At 35.5% G+C, this 24,303-nt stretch overlaps 1 protein-coding gene across 1 annotated transcript in view; it reads right to left on the bottom strand.

The window, feature by feature from the left end:
- LOC113494073 (orexin receptor type 1-like) overlaps window positions 1–24,303 on the bottom strand; it is a 111,871-nt gene that overhangs the window by 10,184 nt on the left and 77,384 nt on the right. Inside the window, exons 2-5 of the mRNA XM_026872211.1 lie at window positions 22,788–23,367; window positions 21,306–21,453; window positions 19,340–19,481; window positions 12,458–12,570 (exon numbers count right to left, since the gene is read on the bottom strand). Coding sequence (XP_026728012.1) covers window positions 12,458–12,570; window positions 19,340–19,481; window positions 21,306–21,453; window positions 22,788–23,309 — 925 coding nt within the window. The 5' untranslated portion in view covers window positions 23,310–23,367. The remainder of the gene's footprint in view (window positions 1–12,457; window positions 12,571–19,339; window positions 19,482–21,305; window positions 21,454–22,787; window positions 23,368–24,303) is intronic.

The raw sequence follows: 24,303 nt of genomic DNA, 5'->3' as shown, positions 1-24,303 counted from the left end.
TTTTCCTCTAGCGTTGCCTCTCCAACTAGAAAAAGTTATAGATTAGCGCTTTATATGCAGTCAGATGTTGTCGGATGTTGTTCCCCACTTTCCACCCATATCTTTTAAACGACATGTCCCTAAGAACACTCGCACATAATTCACCTCTATCTCTTAATCCTTTCGGGAGCTATGATGGAACAGACATAAAAACTGTCAAGTCAAATTTATAACAGTCCTGTTTTTGCGTCAAGGGGGCAAAAAGCCTACATTTCTACAATCGTACAGAATACATACATGTTTTACGAAAAGTCACGTGACTTTGACACGTCATGTCCACACCTTCTAATTCTCTATTAACGCTAACAATTGTAGAAATATAACTTTTAAACACGTTTCACGAGGACATCCATCACGAAGACCCATTTCCAATAAGGTTCAATCAAACCCTTTGTGAAAGGCTCGTTCATTAATAATTAACATCAAAGGATTGAGAAATCCATTATAATTGTGTTTAATTCCATTAAGAGTTAAACAAAATTAAATTAGACCCATCATCGTAGAAAAACTTGTCAGTCATCAACTGTACTAAGTAGCTGTCTACTTAATTTAACGTCCTTTCTATTAGGTACACTGTATCAACATATAAATGTAGTTGGAGAAAATTATATATGAAAATTAAAATTAACGTATTAATTTTTTTTACAATAAAAATAGACAAAATATATCTAATCAAAACTACCGAACGAAACTTGATGAAATATTGATGAGACAAAATGATAGCTATTCGAAAGAATCAACAAAATCAGTTCATCCAGTCCGAAGTTATAAGTTCAAAACAATAGAAAAACACAATCAAATTAAAAAGAAACTAAATAATTATAAATAAATGCGGACAACATCACATACATTGATCTGAACCCAAAGTAAGTTGCTAAAGCACTTGTGTTATAGAATTCAGATACAACGAAGGTACCACATACACCCAGACCCGAGACAATTTGGAAATGTGAATTTTTACATTGACCCGACCGGGGATCGAACCCGGGACCTCAGAGCTAGCGACACCTTGAAACCGGTGCGTACGCCACTCGACCACGGAGGCTTTTGAAGAGGGTTAAAAATTAAATCCACTTGATGCTTGATCCCAGGACCGGGATGGTTGGCGCTCTTAGGGGGTGGCCTACGATCAGCAGTGGACGGCGATAGGCTGAGATGGATGGATCCTTTTATTCTTATTAAATGATCACAGGACTCAAAAGCAAAAGACGAACTAAATGACAAATTACATCATCGTATCAGCTAGGTATTGAATTAATTCGGTTTCAAGCCCGATGCGGAGAAATAATCAGCGAAGTATCTAGCTGATCCATTTTATGACGAAAAAAAATCTTTTAACGGCATTGGTCGCCCAAATTACTAATAATGCTCATAAAATAAAAAAAATACAAGATTTTTCGAATTCAATTTATTTAATTAAGAAAGAATTCTTATCGGATCTCAAAGAATTCTCATCGATAATATATGCATAAAAAATCGAATAAAGACCTCCTTTAAAGCCACTTGTTTCGTAAAGACAAAGGTTTTTTGACTAATCACTTGTTTTGGTGCAAACCTAATGAAAAATTGACGACCGCGACGTACCTACCTAATATTTGACAAACGTGACGTCATGTCATCGTTCGTATCATAACGTATGACGTCACATTGTACTTCACTCGCGTGACATGATGAGCTCCAAATCCTCTATATCCAATTTAATTTGTTTTTTCGGGATTACAGATACCGAACAAAATTGAACTGAGTGTGAAATGAACGTTTCGTTTTAATCGCTTTTATAATGTACATTGTACGTACAGTCAGCTAAAATTTTTTTTAACACTTTTAAACTACTACAATAGGGATGATGACTGATGACAAATACATTTTTGTACCCACCCTATTTGACAGTTACAGGGGCCACACTAATAGCTAACGTCAATGCCGTATGTGCAATAATTATTACGTAAATTTTTTGATGAACCGCCAATTCAGCTATCGCCTAACCCTAAAAGGCAAAATGTTAATCGAGTCAGAATAAAGCACAGTTGCTTGGGCCATACATTTGTAATCCCACAATTTTAATCGATTTGCTCCCACAATCGATTTGTTTTATTTTAGCCTATTTATACTGAACCCTCAGAATCGCGACTCCAACTCGAACTTGACGTTTAATTTAGGTAAACAAATGACGTATATGACTACTAGGTTTTCGCCCGCGGCTTCGCCCGCGTCGAGGTCGGTCATATCGCGTTTCCAAGAGAACTCTTCAAAAGTCCGGGATAAATACTATCCTATATTCTTTCTCAAGGTCAAATCTATCTCCGTACCAAATTTTATTAAAATCAGTTTAGTGGTTTAGACGTGAAAGCGAAACAGACAGAGTTACTTTCGCATTTATAATATTAGTAGAAAAGTAGAAATGTTTTGCAATGACAGGGAAGGTTTTAACTCACCATTACAACACTGTAAACAAATCATTAAACTCAGTTCTAATTGCTACATAACAAGCATATTCTGTTACCTAAAAACATAACTGGAACTCATTGAATATGACTGTGTACAGTTGCTTCGTAAATATGTTTGTGTTAACTAAATTCTGTTGCTGATTGTACTTGCTGGGGCTTGCATTATTCAGCAATTCATCCACACAATAACGACTTAAGCTTATAAGCCTGTGGCATGAGTTTGAGTTGAATACATACATACATTCGTAAATAGTCGTACGAATTATAGAAATTGTGGTACAACTAGCAAGCCTGCACTCTACAAATGGTCACAAATGAATATCAAACACAAAACGATTACAGAGGAACATAAAATCGATATTATAATCCTGGTTATAAACTATCTGTGCACCAACTTTTGTCTACATAAATCCGTCCAGTGGTTTTTGCTTGAAAAATAAATAAATAAATAAATGCGGACAACATCACATACATTGTTCTGAACCCAAAGTAAGTTGCTAAAGCACTTGTGTTATGGAATTCAGATACAACGGAGGTACCACAAACACCCAGACCCGAGACAATGTAGAAATGTGAACTTTTACATTGACCCGACCGGGGATCGAACCCGGGACCTCAGAGCTAGCGACACCTTGAAACCGGTGCGTACGCCACTGGACCACGGAGGTCAAAACGAGAGGAACAAACATCTGTACACTTTCGCGTTTCTACGAGTATGATAATAAATATGAATAAATACATTTTACCATTTTTTATTACCGTCCCACTGTTGGGCACATGCCCCTTAGTGAGGATTAGGTTCGTGACGTATAGACTTTGCAATATTCATACTCAGAAGTCACTTTTGAGCATTAATCTGTCACAAAAAAGTTACTATTTTGATCAATTTATTATATTATACAATAAAAAATTGCATATCAACTATTTTTTTCATTTAATTGAATGTCGTCATCCCGACTACAAATATTATGTTGAGTGTATTTCAAAAGTCTTAATTTTTCTTTTTCAATCCGTCTGGTCTGTCGGCAACAGGGGCCAGTTTTGTTACAAGGGGCGACTTTATCAAGTCATAGACAAATTAATTATTTTAATTTGATTCCTTGTTTAATTTGAAAAATTGTTTTCCTCGTTAATATTACTGGCTTACGGAATCAGACGGAATTACACAAAGTTTTGATGTAGCAATCGAGGAAAATTTGTTTTTAAGTTGTTGAATATATTAATGTTGACTTTTGTGTGTCTTATATAAGGTAATATTTATTTGAAAGTTTCCGGTATGCGTTACGGTATGGTTATTTACATTATTTTCGCTCGTGGCTAAGCTAGAACCGCATAAGTGATTCGATCACAGGTTAATCTATGGTTGGTCCGTAGATTCCGTGTTTCGGAAGGCACGTTAAATTGTACGTTCCGGCTGTTATTCCTACATCTTTGACAGTCGTTACAGGTAGTCAGAAGCTTGAAAAAGTCTGACAGCCAGTGTAACCAAGGGGCATCGTGTTGCCCAGGTAACTGGGTTAAGGAGGTCAGATAGGCAGTCGCTCCTTGTAAAACACTGGTACTCAGCTGAAACCGGTTGGACTGGTAGCCGACCCCAACATAGTTGGGAAAAAGCTATGCCAATAATTAACATTATTTTAATCTTATTTTTCGTGTTTGACGACCTCCGTGGTCGAGTGGCGTACGCACCGGTTTCAAGGTGTCGCTAGCTCTGAGGTCCCGGGTTCGATCCCCGGTCGGGTCAATGTAAAAATTCACATTTGTACATTGTCTCGGGTCTGGGTGTTTGTGGTACCTTCGTTGTATCTGAATTCCATAACACAAGTGCTTTAGCAACTTACTTTGGATTCAGAACAATGTATGTGATGTTGTCCGCATTTATTTATTATTATTTATTATTTATTACTTATCGGTTCTTATATATTATTTCACAAGTTTTTTATAACTCGCAAAGCGCTTGGTCGACTTCACCTGTGATCAGAGTGTTGGTCAACGTTCGACCTGGCAATACTGCTAGCCTTCTGCGCACATTTTTCACTTTTTCCATAGTTTAAGATATTATTTTTGGATTTTTATAGCAGAAACGATTCCTGCAATAAGGAATTTTATCCTTTTGCTATTAATCAGCTCAGTACAGTTCTTAGAAGAATACAATATGTTAATGAAGACAATATATTAGGAAACAATGAGAATGGATGTTAAACTCTTAATTAAACCTTATTTGTCGTAAATATAATAAAAACTCCTTCGTGAAAACTCTTAGTTAATTTTCGTGTCGATACTGTCAGGTTGGTAAACGTCAATTTGGATTCTTAATTAAGAAAAGAGTCAGTTTGGTAATGGAAGGTGTCAAGAGAGTAATGGTCAGGACGTGACCAACGGTCGTGGAGAAAATAGCAGGAGACAAGGATTAAATTCTCTAGTGCGGCATTTATTTAAACTAGAATAACGTATGGGATCGAATCTAGTTGCATTTTATCTATATCTATACTAATATATAAAGCTGAAAAGTTTGTTTGTTTGTTTGAACGCGCTAATCTCAGGAACTAATCGTCCAAATCTATATCTATACTAATATATAAAGCTGAAGAATTTGTTTGTTTGTTTGAACGCGCTAATCTCAGGAACTAATCGTCCAAATCTATATCTATACTAATATATAAAGCTGAAGAGTTTGTTTGCTTGTTTGAACGCGCTAATCTCCAGAACTACTGGTCCAAATTGAAAAATTATTTTTGTGTTGAATAGACCATTCATCGAGGAAGGCTTTAGGCTATAAACCATCACGCTGCGACTTATATGAGCGAAGATAGGTACAATGGGAAATGTGCAAATACAGGGCAGGTATAAATCATAATATATATCTTCTACCCACGGGAACGAAGTCGCGGACAACAGCTAGTTTTGAATAAAAAGTGATTGCTTTTTAATCGAAATTGAGACCTTTGAATTGTCAATTTTGCGGCCAAGCGAGGCTTTACCATTTCAATAGAACAATATAAAAAAAAAACAATTTAGTGACGGAAAAAGTAGATTGCAAAATAGGCGACGTTACGTCCTGTTCAATTTCGTGAGAGAATTTAAACACAGTCACTTAATGGTAACTCATTCTTAAATCATTTTTTCATATCGATTTGCTTACTCGCGATTGTTACAAGTCAAAACAGTTCGACTCATGACGCCCAAGCCGCGTTAGGACATGTTCAAAGACTCCAGTTGGGTCCAAAACCATTCAGGCTATCCTGATAAAAATATGCGTGCGAATACTGTCGAATAAATAATCGAGAATTTGCGTTGCAAAAGTTATTATAATCACTAATTTCAAAATGAACTAAAAGGAATATTCCTTAACGAAACGATTTGCAAGAAAAAAATGTTTTGTCCATTTTAATCCATTGTCATGTTGTCCTATTGATAAATAGGATGTTTACAAACGACATCAGAATCGCACCTTTACCGTGATAAGTATACCTTTTGTTGAAAGAAAACCGGAAACAGGAATTTCCCCTGAACGCACTACAGGACGCCATTTTCTTTTATTTCATTTAACTCTTATGATAAGTTTCACGACTTTTGCCATCGATGTTGTATTTCTATAAGCTTCAGTTTTGCTCAATACCTTTCCTGAATAGACATAAGTTTGAAAAGTTTTTTTTCTTTAAGACTTGAGCTTCGCAGTTTTGTCTTATTGAGTTACGCTTATGCATTGTTAGTTTAATATATAAATCAGGAATTTCGATTATTCTGGACGCCGTTTTAAAGGATAAGCTATTTAGTATTATGAATTCTCCTGTTTTTTGCTTATAATAGTTAGCTGTCCCACCAAGCGTTGTTTTTCCATAGAAATTAGTTCTAGGAGTTATGACAGACCCAATATGCACACGAAATTCTATTTGAATCGGTCGAGCCGATTCGAAGAAGTTCAATTTCGTAAACACTGTCAAGAGAATTTCATATCTATACTTCTATACTAATAAATAAAGCTGAAGAGTTTGTTTGATTGTTTGTTTGTTTGTTTGAACGCGCTAATCTCAGGAACTACTGGCTCAAATTGAAAAATTCTTTTTGTGTTGAATAGACCATTAATCGAGAAAGGTTTTACTCTATAAACCATCACGGTGCGACTAATAGGAGCGAAGATGCAATGGAAAATGTGAAAAAAAAACAGGGCGGGTATAAATCATAACTTATATCTTCTACCCACGAGGACGAAGTCGCGGGCAACAGCTAGTGATAGATAAACATTTATTTTCCCTGTACACACATCGATTTTATTCATTTATCACTGATTAATAAGACCGTACCTCTGAGAAAGTTGAAAAAAAAATTCGTTCGAAGAATTCTATTTCTACAGATACACGTGTACAGATAGCAACGAAGATCTCACATTTACAAATCTTTTGTTCACAATCAAATACAATAACATAATTCTAGGTAAAATAGAAGTTTAAACATCAGAATTCTATTGCAAAGGTGATGAAAAAAGAATAGCATACACAATATGTTATAAGGGTTCCTTACCCAGAGGGAAAAAGCGGTATTCTTATTCAGGTTTGGCTATCTGTTCGTAAACCTGTCACTAGGCTATGTTTCATGAACACTTTTGACAGCTGGACTCCTGAATTTTTTACAGATAATGTTTCTGTTTCTCCTACCGATTTTACTTTAAATACTGAAAATGGAAATCGAAGTTCAGCAACGATCGTTACGGTCATAAAATTTGGTGACGGATGAAAAATATTTTTTACGGAATCCAGTGTTGCGAGTCCAACTCAAACTTAACCAGTTTTATTTTACTTTCTAGGAATGACGTTATTTTGTGTTCGTTCATCTTCTTCCATCGCTGACAGTACACGATGGTATCGAAACTATTTAAATGTTTGCAATATAAAAATACTTTTAGTACATATTTATATATTGAGTTGTCAATAAATACTATAAAGTCTAATGCAATGTACTCAGAAACGCCATAACGTTAGTGGAGAGGTGATGATGGATTTTTATTATTTAATCTGTTAGTACATCCATCTACATTCTATACTAATATATAAAGCTGAAGAGTTTGTTTGAACGCGCTAATCTCAGAAAGTACTGGTTCAAATTGAAAATTTTTTTTTGTGTTGTATAGACCCTTCACCGATGAAGGTTTTAGGCTGCGACTAATAGGAGCGAAGATACAATCGAAAATGTGGAATAAACAGGAAAAATTATTCATCTGCGAGGGCTACCGATCAAAAATTCCTAACTTATATCTTCTAACCAGGCGGACGAAGTCGCGGGCAACAGCTAGTAATATATAAAATGTTGCGTGCCTTGTGTACGAAATTTTGTATACATGTAACTACCCTAGACCTACACAGTTCTGAAAATAGGACGACATCTGTTTTTCAGAGTCCTATTTTATCCCCAAGGACTAATTCGTATGATTAAACATCGTTTGCTGGGTCAGCTAGTACATATATAAAATTGGAGTGTCTATTTTTAATATTGAAATAACCGTTATGTTACTACACGCAAAATTCGAGCACAAAATCTTCCTTTTTTCAATTTTTCCGACTTCTTATTTGTTCCGGCTAATCTCTGAAATAGCTGGAGCGATTTTGGCGGGACTTGCATTGACAGATAGATGATGCAATAAGGAGTAACGTAAGCTAAGATTATTTTACAAAAATAAATACAGTTTTGTGAAAATTCCAGGTGGACAAAATCACGTTCATATCTAGTTGAAAAATAGTTTTGTTTTCGTCATGTTACGGTGTTCTGATGTCATTCGGTGTTCGCAAATAAAGCATCGCGATTGAATACTTTCGTGTGACAGAAAAGTCTTTTAAAAAAGTTCAAATGGAATTTCAATAAATACGTTTCAATGTTTGTGTGTTTTTGAGCAAAAGCTTTTAAAAACACAGCTATTTTTTTTGGGAGTGCTGTATCAGTTTTTGCTAGGTGTTAAAATACTAGATTTTTTGTAGTATTTGTTTTACAGGGAAAACTAGTTTGTCAATATAGGTATATAAAACATTACTTAGATTACTATAAGATTTATTAGAGATTAATTAAGTTGTAAAATGTACACATATTATTAAAATAAGTATTTCTTTAGCAGAAAACACTACAAGGGGATATTTGGAATTATAATGGACTGGTTAGTAGAAAATATAATTAATTTGTAAAGATTTGTTTGGCATAAAGCTTTTTTATGAAATAAGGGAGAATCAATACGAAGGAAAGAGACAGAGAGATATGGCATAAACAATAGGAGGCGTATGTCCAGCAGTGGGTTATTAAAGACTGAAGCTGTTAAGTTGGAGACTCTACAATTTCAGACCCTACAATAACCCTTCCCTCATTATCAATCCACTGTCGGGCAAAGGCCTTCTATATATTACTAGCTGTCCCGGTGAACTACGTACCGCCTTACAGTCGATAATCACAGTGGAGACAAAATATTAAGGGTGAACAACCCTTAACACTTAGGGGTATGAAATAACTAGATAGATGTCAGTCGATTCTTAGACCTACTGAATACGCATATAAAATTTGGTAAAAATCGCTGAAGCCGTTTCGGAGGAGTAATCATCGTGACACGGGAATTTTATAAATATTAGAAGATAATATATTAGATGTTCCTTAAATAAATATAAAATAAATGCGGACAACATCACATACATTGTTCTGAACCCAAAGTAAGTTGCTAAAGCACTTGTGGTATGGAATTCAGATACAACGAAGGTACCACAAACACCCAGACCCGAGACAATGTAGAAATGTGAATTTTTACATTGACTCGACCGGGGATCGAACCCGGGACCTCAGAGCTAGCGACACCTTGAAACTGGTGCGTACGCCACTCGACCACGGAGGTCGTCAACGTTTCCCTATATCTAGCCCATCGCATCCATCCTGCTCCAGCTGCCTTTTCAGACTTCTGGTCATCTACGAAGTAAGACAGTCATCAATCATTTTCAAAATAAATAAAAACTTTCATAATTATTAATAACTTTTCCCACAGCCATAAACGTCAGGGAAAAATTATAAACAGGATTTTAGTTCAAAAGAAAAACTCCTACATCTAGATAAGAATTTTGTTATAATATATGTTTTTGTAAAATGCAATATGCTTGCTGAAAACGCGGCATATGTTGCCGACGAACTACATCTGCTATTAACAGCTGAAAAAACAATATCTCTAAAAGTAAACTGGAAAATGAATTCAGATTTTTGGTGAACAAAACGGGTATTTATTTTGTTCTGTTGTTTTTGGGGGTTTTGTATCCAAAGGAAGACGGGACCGTATTAATATCTCTAACTAAGCTTTATAACACCTGTATCCCGTGATTGAAATGAACCAAGTCAACTTTCGACTTACCAAATTATAGATTTCTAAAGTGCTGTACTAACAATGGGTGTCTTAGTACTAGTAATATGTATGTTTGTAAAACGCCCCGCGACACAAGGATTAAATTCCTTACTGTGGGAGACGTTTAAAAAAAAATAAACTACAGTTTTTTTAACATTTTTGTGTCCTCTACTACATCAATTACTAGATACCAAAATTAGGGATGCTCAACTGATGTAATTTAAAATTCCGCTTTTTAGATATTACAGAAGGACTTGGCCGCTTTAAGCCCTAGTAGCGCTGGAATGTGACAACAAAAGGATAAAAAAGACTTACGCATAGTATATAGTCTCAATATTTATCTTCCTACGCATAAAATGGGGGTTAACAAAAATAAAACAGCAAGAATTTGAACAGAGAAAGAAAGACTAAGCATACATTTTTGGATACATAAAGCTTAGAAGAAATGATTTTCCGGTAAGTGTATCTTCAGTAAATGTATTTTGGCCAAACAAAATATTGGTGCAATTTGAAAAATCCAAATCTCGATCAACTGAGATTGGAGAAACGATATTTCGTTTTAGATAAAAATGTAAAACGAAAATCTAAAAAAACGAAAAGGTCGCGGAGATAGGTTGATAGTCATTTAAAAGTAGAATTATTTTTACAAGCCTTGAAACTGATTGGATATTTCAATTGTGTGGCAATTCCTTTTGGAAAGGTCACGTGAATTCGTCTTTCAAAGTGTCACTGAGTTTTTAAAAACGGTATGCGTATTCGAAATGGGCATATCAACCATATTATGAGAAAGGTAGTCTTTCTTATGAGATGAGTGTACGTTGCATCATACAAACACGGACAGCCGAGTGATTGACGCCGCCACGCCAAACCCACTGTGGTGGGTTAGATCCATTTTGGTTAGAGCATTTGTGTGATCCACGAATGCTTGTCCTGTGTCTGGGTGTCTTTGCGTATGAGACTTGAATGATTGTGAAACTTTCCTTACTGTGGGAGTCGTTATTTTTTTTGTTGTTTCAATAGGTGAATAGAAAATAGTGTTTTATAGGGGGTCTGAAAAATACTTAACTGTAATTATTTCAGTAACAAATAGAAAAAAATCATAAATAAAAAAGACAAGGCATACATTTCTTAAACTGCTGCAGCTTTACCAAGCCATTCCAAAGTAAAGCCAGCATTTTTTTTTGTAAAAAAATGCTTAAAATCCAGAACATGGTGTTTTCAATCTTTGGACAAATACGCCAACATGAAAAAAGATTACAACAGGTTTAGCGTAAAATCAAGCCCACGACAAAAAGAAAAAGTCGACCTTCAGGTCAAAAGTAACACTCATATGAGACACCGTTTTACACTGTGTAATATGGTGGGCATGTTGAAACGCCCTCTCGTTTCAACATACCTAGTAACATTACTTTAAGCTGTAGTATTGAGTGTTCTGTTCAACAAACACGTGTTTCAAATACAAGGCGCTTGTTTAGCGTCAACTTGTGGTGATTGAGAATCACGTGTTAAAATATAAATGTAAAGGGAAATTAAACGTTAATTAATTTAATTCAACAGTTAGGCTTCGACCTTCCCCGACCAAGAATTGACCGAAAGGGTTACCGCCGCCCGGGTACACAAATGGCAAAAAAACATGGATGGGTTTTAGTTAGTAAAGTAGGGTAGATGACTGGACATAAAAAGTAAAAATCTATTAAGTCCCTCAGTTAGATAATTAAAAAGTCTTCGACACGTATTTTTTTACGTTTCTTAACAACGAAAACTTACAAAGATAAACTGCTTTAATGTTTAGGAGAGGGGGCTTGTGACGTAACAATATCATAAAAATTAAATGTATACAATATTGCACGCGTAAGTGCCGTTTACCATAATTTGATTAATTTATGTTTGCGGGTCAAAACCAAAAAAACGAATCCATTATTATGCATTAAAATAGAAGACGGGCAATAAGAAAAAAAATGTCGTCATCCCTCCCTCCTATGACTCCCTTCTGCTTGACCCATTAGACCCAGATTCAGTAATTGAATGTAAAACATTGTTACATTACAAGTCCTTACAAGTACATTTGGGGCGCTATGTTTTGCCTCTAGGGCGTACAACGCAAAAGTTTAATACAACCGATATTAAACAGGAAACTTACATAGATTTCAGTACCACAAATAAATAATCTGATTATTTAACATTCAGAATTGTCAATTACGATTTATGTAGATTAAAGAATTTGTCATGCTGAGTGGAATTTGATGAGTGATATATTTTTTCGATCTGATTTCTTTAGCTTATTTGTAAGGATCCTACCATGAAGCAAGTCCAACTAGTACTCATTACTTTTGTCTGTAACGGTTGTGGAGGTGCCGCTCAATTAAAGGGACAGCGATACCGTAAAACGCGGTGGACAGAGTTTCAACGGGAGAATTGAAAAAAGTATTTTTTAGGGGGTCTCATGCTCACATGAAAATGCTTGAACACAATTATTTCAGGAACAGCAAGAGAATTTTCAAATTTCTTATGTTTCGTCTTGTTAAACGTCCAAATCTTATTAAAACTCTGTTTCTATCCCCCCAAAATACCTCCATTCAACCCGTGTTAAATATTTTTGATAAAGTTGACTTACTTTGTTCCGCTGGCGCTAATTTGATGGTCTCTGCTAAGCCTGGGATTTTCTCAGAGCGCCACAACACCTTCACTATCTGGTGATAAGCCACAGTCATCAGCAGAAGTGGGAGTCTGAAATTAATATTTCCATTATATAAAACGATCATTAAAAAATCAATCAAACAGTTTCTCTTCTGGGTGCGAAGTCATTATGTCTCCTCCCGCTTTGGATTGAGTGGAAGGTCGTTTAAGACTTTTAGTGACTAAAAGCATACCCATGTTCCTTCGCCTGCCCTTTGTCTGGCGAAACCGCGGTTAACCTTTTTGACAATCCTACTAGCAAAAGATCTATGCCTGTAGTTAAGTCTCATACATATATTATCTCCGGGCCATCTGACGAAGCGTCAGCCAACCATTGATTACTCCAAAACTAACCTGGTACATTATTTATTTATTTTTATAGTACCTTTCGCTAGGAAGATTCGTCATTAAATGCGGCTCAACTCGTGACCCCTTCGCCTCGTCAGCTCATGATAAAAGACTGTGGTTGGGTCCAGCACTAAAGTAGTCGGGCAATCCCGATAAATAGTGAGTAACCGTTGCGTCAATCAATCTATATCTATACTAATATATAAAGCTGAAGAGTTTGTTTGTGTGATTGTTTGTTTGTTTGTTTGAACGCGGTAATCTCAGGAACTACTGGTTCAAATTGAAAAATTATTCCATTCATCGAGGAAGGTTTTAGGCTATATACCATCACGCTGCGACTAATAGGAGTGAAGATACAATGGAAAATGTGGAAAAAACAGGGCAGGTATCAATCATTACTTATAGCTTCGAACCACGCGGACGAAGTCGCGGGTAACAGCTAGTATTAAATAATCATAAATCCTAATCATGGAAGTAATTATAAAAAAATTTGGTATAAACCATTGTATTCTCCCAACACAAATATTTCTCACAATTAGTGTTTGCCACCGACGTGTACGACAATTAAGATTAGGGCGAAAAGTAGGTTAAGTTAGCTAACGAAGGACCTTTAATTATAACTAGCTGTTGCCCGCGACTTTGTCTGCGTGATTTTCAAGATGTGAAAAACTAAGAAGTTTAATAATAACGATCATCGCAAAAATGTAATGCAATATTGAAAATGAATCATTTTTTTTACATTTTAAACTTCCTTTTTTATTTCTAAATTATAAGTAGCTTGAGCGGCCCAAAGACTATCAAATGTTTAAATCAAACACATTTCATCGTTTACGATACTATCCTGGTGTCAAATATTTCACAGCTGTTTTAATGACTTTTTCTTATTTAATCCCAAAAAGAGGTCTATAACTTTGACATATCTGCCTGCCTGTCTGTCTGTGACATCATAGCTTTCGAACAAATTGAACTATTTTAATTTAAACGTGAATTATGTGCAAGTGTTCGTTTAGACATGTTTGACAAATCGAGCCGTTTCAAAATGGGGGGGTTGCAAGTAAAAAATAATAACACTGCCAAAAAATGTTTTACTTTCGAGGGTTTTCCATTTTTTAATTGGAAAACCCTTGGTGGGTTATGATTTTCGAGCACGTCTGTTCTTGGGACGGCCTACACCTGAAATTGCTAGACGGATTATGACAGTGATTATGAGGTACTTATCATAAAATTGGAACAGTGATAGCCAGACAGTTATTATTTTCACACACGATGTTTTCTGACGATATAAAGAAGATGTCAAATTATTTTTGTGGACGGAGCTGGTGAAGTGAGAGTCAGGCTCGGTAACTGTGGATTTTACATAGTGTCATAAGATATAAGATTTTGCAAAACTGCGCCCAGATAAACGGTTTCCTGAAAAACGTTTGATTGCCCTCTTAATATTAAAACTGATCTTCTTCACAAACATTTGGACTATTTCTAAAATAAAAAAGGTGGGAAACGTGTTATCTTGACCCCCTGGTGTTTTGATCATGATTTGCCTTCAAATTGCTGATAAATAAATAGCGTGATAATAAAAAAAACTATCAAACAACCCTTTTTTTTAAATTGACAATGACAAAAATCTAAAGCATAGGATATGTGTAATTTGTGATGTTACGACAAAGCAAAATCTATATCTATACTAATATATAAAGCTGAAGAGTTTGTTTGTTTGAACGCGCTAATCTCAGGAACTACTGGTCCAAATTGAAAAAATATTTTTGTGTTGAATAAACCATTTATCGAGGAAGGCTTTAGGCTATAAACCATCACGCTGCGACTAATAGGAGCGAAGATACAATGGAAAATGTAAAAAAAACAGGGCAGGTATAAATCATAACTTATATCTTCTACCCACGGGGATGAAGTCGCGGGCAACAGCTAGTATGAACATAAAAGTGATTTCATGTGCATGAGTTCTATTTACTGTACCAATTTACAAAGAAAAATTACGTATTTTATTCGTTAACCTACCTGACGATCATTGAAGTAAAATACCTACCGTCATCCCTACTGCATAAATGGAACTTAAATAAAGACTACATGAGGTTAGTTATGAGGTTACGCTGTCTATACCGACAGCCAAAATGAATTTTCCAGACATTGTATGACGGATGTAAGTGCTGATAGCTACACGCTATTATCAGCCTTATTGGGGAAATTTCCAAAAATATGTTCCAAATCCTCGTCGGCTTAGCTTTGGGATCTCAGAAACTCATTCAGTCTCGTTCCTTCCCCTGTTTTTACCAGGCTACGAAAGAAGAAAATTTTAAATAAGTAGAGATTACAACAAATTGTTAAAGGATTTCTTGGAAGGACCACGTGTGGTGTTACGAGAGCGGATAGAGTAATAAATGAGAATATAAGGGGAAGTTTGAAAGTGGCACTGGTTACAGAGAAACTACGTGGTAACCGGCCGGTATGGGCATGGAATGAAAATCATGTGGTAAGGAAGGCGTTAAGCATGGATGTGGATGGATATAGGGGAAGAGGACGACCAAAGAAACGATGGATGGATTGTGTGAAAGACGATATGGCTGTAAAGAGTGTTTCTTGTGAGATGACGGCCGATAGGAAGGTGTGGAAGAAGATGACATGTTGCGCCGACCCGAAATAAAATAATTGGAATAAGGGCAGAGGAATGATGATGACCACGTGTGCGGTCTCTGTAATGGCGGATGTAGACTGATCAAATCGTTAAAATGTTGAAAAATCCCAGGTATCAGTAAACATTGTTCTGTCAATAGATACATAATGTCAAAAACCGTCTAGCGTACGCTCTTATTCATTGATAGGTTTGGTCGTACAGATCTTTCACATTGCATACCTATTATGCAGTTTTATGCAAGTTTTCTGGGCTTTTTTATCCGAAATACTTTTGGCCTATGTAATGTTGCAAATTTAAGAAAACATTATTTCATTGTTTGAAAGGCTTTTTTTTGTTTGAATGTTTATATTTTTGTTGCTAGTTGTTACAGATGAACCAAGGTAATAATTAACTGTGTCGTTCAGTAATTTATTGTTGCATATTTATAGATGAGATCAATTTGAACTACATGCAACTTTGGGTTGAGGGTCACTACGAATGTTTTGATCTTGAAGACATAGGTATATACTCCTATCGTAAATAAATACAAAATCTATCACGGCATTCCACATTTGAACTTGAGTCATTTTAGTACATCAATAAAAATAAAAATAATTTAAGTTCCTTTCTTTCAAGAATGTACCGATTACGGTAACAATTGCATAAAAAAACGTAATAGTTTATGTTTCTTTTATTTTACTTGTGAAATAGTCGCAGTACGCCTATATCAGACTTGAAAGAGAATGAAATCACTAATTTTGTGAAAATGATTTATTTTCGAAAAATCCTATTATTGCTCTGCCAAAAGTCTTAAGATAAATAGCGTGATGTTTTTTGTGTAAATTGATGACCGTGCTGCCTACTACTGAATGGGGTGAAAATACACCTCATAATTGTATTAAACGATGTTACGGGTGAGTCCAAATATTTAAAACTTTACTGCTCATGCCCCCTGCATAGTAGCGTTATGGTTTTTGTATATTTGTTGTATCATGTCTACGACAAGGTTCATGCAAAATTTGAACGAAATATATTCAGTACTTTATGAGATAATTTGATATTTGTTTATAGATATAAAAGGCTCTTGCTCACTCCCTGTAACGAAAAGCGAGATAATAAGTAAAAAGTATGTTGACCGGACCTTTTGTTGATATTCTCTGAAAATATGAATCAAATCTATCCAGTACTTTCCGAGATCTTTCCGGACATACATACAGACAAACAGACAAACAGACAAAAATTCTAAAAATTATATTTTCGGCATCGGAATCGTTCGTAGACCACCCTGCAATTATTCTTTTTTAAAAATATTCAATGTACAGTTTTTACTTTTCTACAATTTTATTATATGTATAGATAATTATTATTTTCTCAGTAATCATTATAAATCAACGCGATTCGGTAAACAAATTAAAGCGCCTTGAAAATTTTAATTTTCAATACTGGCAATGAAAAATACGCTGGCCGTTTTAAACGCCAAATATTTGAAGTATTTTGTTGTTTTTTAATTATTCCCTCCTGTTTCTGAGTAATCCTGGTATAATGAAGTTGCATTTTTATGAAAATACTCAGCGAAGTTCCTGTACCAAGTCTTTTAAAACTGGGCTAATGCTGTTGTCGAAACGAAACGCTCGCCTCAAACATTTTAGTGCGACCTTTTGTTTCTATAATTGCATCCCGCTCCCTATGTGTTTCGACTCACATAGAGACATTTTGTGTCAAAAATTTGTCAAATAAGAGACGTTACACATGAATATCTTAAAAATTTAAAACCCAGAGAGAGTTAGTTGTCACTCTTGGAGACTGAATCAATTGTTTATTGCCGTAGAAAGCCTTCTAAAAGATTAAATTCAACCATTGACTTTCATATGAAAGGTGAGAGGGTCCAGAATGAGCTTTATAGTCAATTAACCACTAATTATGTAACATTATGGTATGTAAAGAAATTGAAACTTCACTAAGTTGCAGATTGCTGGTTAGTTTGTTTAACGAATCATTCTCATTACCAGGACAACAGACACATTTAGCGTCAGCATTATAAACAAAATAGAAAAATAATTGTATTAATTTATTTTTTCATCAACGGGTTTCATTTTTCCCGGAATATCCCTTTCTTCAGTGTTTATTATTTGTTATTCCCTTAATCAAATTCAAATATGCCTGTTTAATATTCTTTATTGGATAACCGCCATGTTTTTATCGACTCCAACCCTCATTTTATCAGAGGCAAATACTTTGAATTACATAAACGCTCGTTATAATAGATAGGTAGTCTTCAATCTTGGTACACCCACGTCAATACTAAGACTAGGCGTTTGGAAAAACATCGTGAGGTTTTCAAAGTTGAATTCGGGATACCAACCTTTTTAGGTTAGCATAGTGATGAATGCTTTGCAATCTTTTACTATAATAGATGAAAATAGGCCTAGGTCTGGTAGGACTACTGCTGATCAACAAAAAATAGTGTAGATAAACATACCTATTCATATTATTTATTTGCATTCCACAATGTTTAAACAGATGTTACACAATGGACAAGTTAATCTTAAATCAAAAATTAACCAATGTGTTTAAATAGGTATTTTGCTTAAAAAAAACCAGGTAGGATCAGTATTAAAAACGTAGAGTTAGTAAAAGATATATATTTGGAAATTGGGATGTGTGAAGTTATGTAATTTTTATATGTTATGATGTATGTACATAATATATGTATGTATTGGTAGATAAATTTGATTTACAACTTAAATAATCTGCAACGATTTTGAAGCCTCTACAGTAAATATTCATGTCAATACTGGCAAATTGGTAAATGCCGACCGGGATAATTTAGAATGGAGTCAGTTTGATGATGGAAAATGTCAAGGGAATAATGGGACGTGAACGACAGTACTGTAAATAGAGCACAAGAATTACTGAATTGTATGAACTAACGGCATGTTTGGTAATTAATGCGGAGCGCAATGTTGGGATTGTTATGCCGCTTGTTCTATCCAGTCTAAGCGCTTTCGTGGAATCGTCGGAAAGGGGTTACCATAGCCAATGTACACAAGGGGCAAAAGGAAGGAACGTGGTTAGGTTTAGGCAGTAAAAATCTGACACGCTCTTCCTTACACCTCAACCGAAAATATTATTATAATTGCGGACAACATCACATACAATTGTTCTGAACCCAAAGTAAGTTGCTCAAGCACTTGTGTTATGGAATTCAGATACAACGAAGGTACCACAAACACCCAGACCCGAGCCAATGTAGAAATGTGAATTTTTACATTGACCCGACCGGGGATCGAAACCGGGACCTCAGGGCTAGCGACACCTTGAAACCGGTGCGTACGCCACTCGACCACGGAGGTCGTTTATCATATACCCATCGACAAGTGGAAGAAGAGTAGGTAGGATTTTGCCGAGCAGTGGGATATTCCGGGAAAGTAAAAAGTATATACCTAGTTATCTAATATTATTAATAGTTTAAGTAACTCGAGAGTAAGAGAATCCAATTTAATCCAATTTAAGCAATTAGGCTAATTTGATATTAGAAGGTAAAACTTAATTACTCAAAAAACGAAAAATCAGTACTTAACAAATAAACATTTTCAATAAACGCACATTTACAATAAAAAAGAGCTTAGTTATCAAAAAAATACTCACGTTATTAAATGATGTAACGGTTTACTCACGCGTATCCGGGTAGCCGGGGTTCGACTCGCGATCCCACCGCGTCTGCTCATGATTAAGGACTCCGGTTGGGTCCGAAACTAGTCGGGCTACCCGATAAATACGCGTGAATAAACCGTTACATCATTTAATAATGAATCATTCTCACGACAGTTACTATCAAATACTCACGTGTAGATGAATACAACTTTTATGATGTGCCACACAAGGTCGCTATTTGGGGACCACGTCGCAACGCATTGCACCAAATACTCAAGTTCGAAGCGGAGTGGCACAGACTTCTCCGTCGTCAAAACAATCAGCTCTGGTGAATCTGTGTAAGAAGATCGATATATAGGTATAATACCAACTGTTGCCCGCGTCCCCGCCCGCTCTAATCCAAAATGATCCGACAGGAACATAAAACCAGGATGAAAACTATCCCATGTGTTTTGTTCAGTGATTTTTGGGTGAAAGGGTAACAAACACTCTAACAACAAATACACATGCAAACTTTCGCCTTTACAATAATTTATATGGTTTTTTGATGAATAAGAGGTTACCCTCCACCATGTGTAATACGACGCACTGCTGTCTGTCCCTCTGTCAAAAGGCTGTGTCTTATAAACCGTGATGGCTACAATTTAAGTTTTCACAGACGATGTATTTCAGTGGTCGCTATAGCAACGGTTAGTAGACAGACAGACAAATATGATGGGTAATAGTTTTTTTTAATTCTTTTTTTAGCCTATTTTTAAGGAACTCTCAGCTTCTATTTAATGATATCTTATTTTATCAGGTACAATTTAATTTTATTCGAAAGTTTTATTTTTTCATGCAATCCTTATAAATTTATATCCTTATGTTTAATGTGATATAGTATGGTATAATACGGCGGGCTTATCCCAATTTCGTACTAACAAGCAGCTCGCTTAAAGTTGCACTAGTATGTAAACACCTTTATAGACCTCCCAATACAATCTTATTAAGAAAAAGCGAAGTTTATATCACGGAACACACTATTCCCACGATGAGATGAGAAAAACTTAAGATACACATCATTTTAAATTAGTTAGTGAGCGTAGGGAGCATGGAAGAGTTAATTAAAAAGTTAATAAAGGAAACTTATTCTTTTGAAAGTAGAATGAAAGTTTTAGAGAAAAGAAAATAAAAAACAGCGGAGTAAGAGCTAATTGGATCGTTTGCTGAGGGTCTCCATCCATCTCTAGCAACATGTCAGCTATATCACGTCTTAATATTTCATTTTCACGCTTTTGTCAAAAATTCAGATTCAGAAAACCGATAAGTATAATTCAACTTGCCAGATTTTTGACATAAAAGAGACATAAAAACAAAGGGATATGTTGCTAAATGAAATTTTAAGATTATTATTAAATGATTTAACGGTTTACTCACGCGTATTTATCTCGTGATCCCGCCGCGTCTGCTCATTGTTAAGGACTCCGGTTGGGTCCGATAATAGTCGGGCTTCCCCGATAAAAACGCGTAAGTAAACCGCTACATCATTTAATAATGAATCATTCTCACGGTAGTTAAATTTATTTCATTTAATTTTTCTATGACTTGATGGTTGTGATAAACTAAAACATGTACTTGTAAAAGAGCAACGAGCGCTCGCTAAAATGATCTAACTAATGTATCAGAAAACAAATAATTAATTGAGCGTTCGCATGAGAGCGGACTATGCGATTAAAAGGGTTCGATAATTCAACAAAAACAAAACATATTAAACACACTCTCAGTACGCATTTCGCTTAAAAAAGAACAACGAGCAATCGCCCAAAGATGACATTAAGAAATCATCATCATCATCATCAGCCTATCGCAGTCCACTGCTGGACATAGGCCTCTCCAAGTGCACGCCACTGAGATCGAAAGATCATTAAGAAATAATCTGGTAAAATTAAACCATGATAAAATCCGTAAAAGTAGTTTCATTTCAATGTCTAACATTCGCGTAAACCTAAGAAACCACTATGGTGTGTCTACCAAATACGAATATAAAATTTGTATATCACCATTTCAATAAAAGTTTTCATGCATCTTTGTCACGCTGGTTCTCAGACAAAGCCACACTCCTGACTGACTGCATAGACCTGTTTCAAAGACTATTATGAAAAAACAAAAATATACTTACTGAATATCAAAGAGACCGCCCATATAATAAGCATAGCGGTCTTGGCGCGGTTCGTCGTCGACTTGAACTTGAGCGGAAAGCAGATGGCGTACCAGCGGTCGACCGAGATGAAGGTCAGCGTGAGAACTGACACCGTCACCGATACTGACTGAAACAAAGGAACGGAATTAACGAATGGATACATAATGAGTGGTTGAGGTCACCAGGCCTATTGGGTATGAGATCCTAAATCATGCTGAATATAAAGTCCGGGTCGACAGCTTGTTATACTTTGCACCTCTTTTTTGTAAGGTCGAATCCTCATGGACATCCGCCCCCTCAGGAGAGGGAGCGGGTAGTGTCAGACTCTTACTGACTAAACCACCGGGTCTGTCGTGTCGTGTTCGGAAAGATTGAGGAACTACAACAATTTTTTCGGGTTCGATCCCCGTATAGGACGAATGTTTGTGTGATCCACAAATGCTTGTCCCGACTCTGGGTGTATTTGTGTGTGAATATTTGTAGAAACAGCCTTTATATTATAATATAAACAATGGGGCTAAAGTAACTCGACTCTAGTGATGATTTTTTATCTCTTCAAGCATTACTCTGATGAATTGCTCAAATGTACGAAACTGACTAGTCAATTCACATCTCTTGTCGAAAAATAATATCATACCGATACATTTAAAGTTTTGTATTATATTCCAATGAAGCCCTTTGACAGCATTACTCACAGTTTTAGGGTAATCGTGTTATCCAATTGATTAAACATTTATTAAATAAAAACTTCTAGACTAACTCAATAATAAAATAGTAAAGTATTCGATGTTCTGTTTTAAAGTTTATAACAATGATCTATTTCGATCCACTTCGCATTCAAGAGACATTGATTCTATTATTATAGAGTGAAAATAGCTTTATTCGTCTGTTATGCTTTTACTGACAAAACACAGACCGATTTAGATTTAGATAAATATATACTACATATACTTTCATTATAGTTTATCGACACAAGGACGCATGAGAGAAACACCCACGGAGTTGCTTTCATATAAAGCACTAGCTTTTCCATTTTTTATTAAGATGGGGTAATCGGAAGAGCCCATGAGGATTACCCCTTACCCCACTCCCCATGGCCCTTACTATCTAAATCTGAACCGCCGTGCTACGTCATCCGGGTTTCCGTGTCGGTATGTGACAATGCGTTGCAATCCTTTGGACAGTGAAAGCGGGATTTAGTGTTTCTTCGTGAAACCCACTGAATTGTTTAAGACGAAACTTAGTATACCAGTAGTCTATAACATGCTTCATACCAATTTTGAGTACCCGTGGCATTCATTTTCGATCTGTAGCGAGCGAAGACGGCAACAACTAGTCAGCTGTATATGCCTATATTAGTTTTTTGTGTGAAATAGTAACAAATATCCATACATCCATCCACACAAAAAACCTTTTTTTTCCATACTATTGAATGCAACAAAGAAAAATAAACCGACTCACCTGAAAATAAAGTAGTATTTTGCAGAGCGCGTCCCCCAGGAACCAAGTTTCGGTCACATCCCATAGAACGGTCGCAGGCAAACAAAAAAGAATCACCATGAAATCAGCAACTGCCAGATTTACGATAAAATAGTTGGTCACTGTTCTCATCGAATGATTCCTATACACGGCTAGACACACAAAAGCATTTCCCACCAATCCTGTGACAAAGACCATTGTGTGCGTAGCTATTAGAACCCATTCGTACGTCTGCGGGTAAATGTAATTGTTTAACATTGAGACGTATTCCTCTCTTGATAGATTGCAGTATTCTTTAATTCCTATACATTCTTCTGTACTATTCAGTTCTTCGTTAACTTCTGTTGTATTTTCATTTTCTTGACCAACTGATCTTTTGCGTCTTGTATTATTAAATTGTAGATCTATTTTTGTTTCTTCATCGTATTTATCAGCGTTAACTGTATTTACTACTTCAAATATAATTACGCTAAGAAGTAAAAATCGATTTCTATTAAAATGCATGTTTGTTCTTTTCAGCTATTTTCTTGAGTTTTCATTTTAGATGTATAATAGCAAGTACCTGTAAATGAGCAAACGTTCTTATTATTAACAATTATAATTACTTCTTATCATGTTTGATGAACAACCCAGTGTAAGTTTAAGTCGCTTTTAGGGATTGATGATGTGCCTTTATACACCTTTGAAATGTTATCAGGTGACGATTTCTTTGCCATGTTCTTTTGACGGTTATAAGCTAATGCTAAGTTTTTGTAATAATTTTGAATTTGACTAAAAACATTTATCAAGCTAGATAGATTAAAAAAATATATAAGTTGCCTTACTTAAAAAAAATATCGAATCAGAAATCTCGTATGACGTCCCTTTTGTACACTTTTTACGAACAAGTGGCGAATTGTATATTGGCAAAAATACGCGTCCGAAATTTATCAGAAACGTAGTTGACAGTCGAATTATTATTTATAGTAAAACGCCCTTTTAAAAAAGTGGTGGTGATGGAATTCAAAAAGACCATTAAAAGCCCATAATTGGCTTATGCTGGCCTAACTCTGCAGTCAAAAAATATCACTTAGGTACTTTTTATACCAAAAGGTCAAAACAAAGGATCCCCGGAATTAATATTTATTACAATAATATTATTACTTAAATCTTTTTCCTTATTCCACATAAACGATTGGAAGAAATATTTTACTAATAGTTCATGGGAATGAAACTTAAATATTTTAATAACGCGTAATTCATATTATTATCTATACTAATATATAAAGCTGAAGAGTTTGTTTGTTTGTTTGAACGCGCTAATCTCAGAAACTACTGGTCACAATTGAAAAATTATTTTTGTGTTGAATAGACCATTCATCGAGGAAGGCTTTAGGCTATAAACCATCACGCTGCGACTAATAGGAGCGAAGATACAATGGAAAATGTGAAAAAACAGGGCAGGTATAAATCATAATTTATATCTTCTACCCACGGGGACGAAGTCGCAGGCAACAGC

The sequence above is a fragment of the Trichoplusia ni genome, chromosome 5, assembly GCF_003590095.1.
Source record: "Trichoplusia ni isolate ovarian cell line Hi5 chromosome 5, tn1, whole genome shotgun sequence".
Classification (NCBI taxonomy): Eukaryota; Metazoa; Arthropoda; class Insecta; order Lepidoptera; family Noctuidae; genus Trichoplusia; species Trichoplusia ni.
Note: the sequence above shows the minus strand (reverse complement) of the source record. Positions and strands in the feature narration are given on the sequence as shown.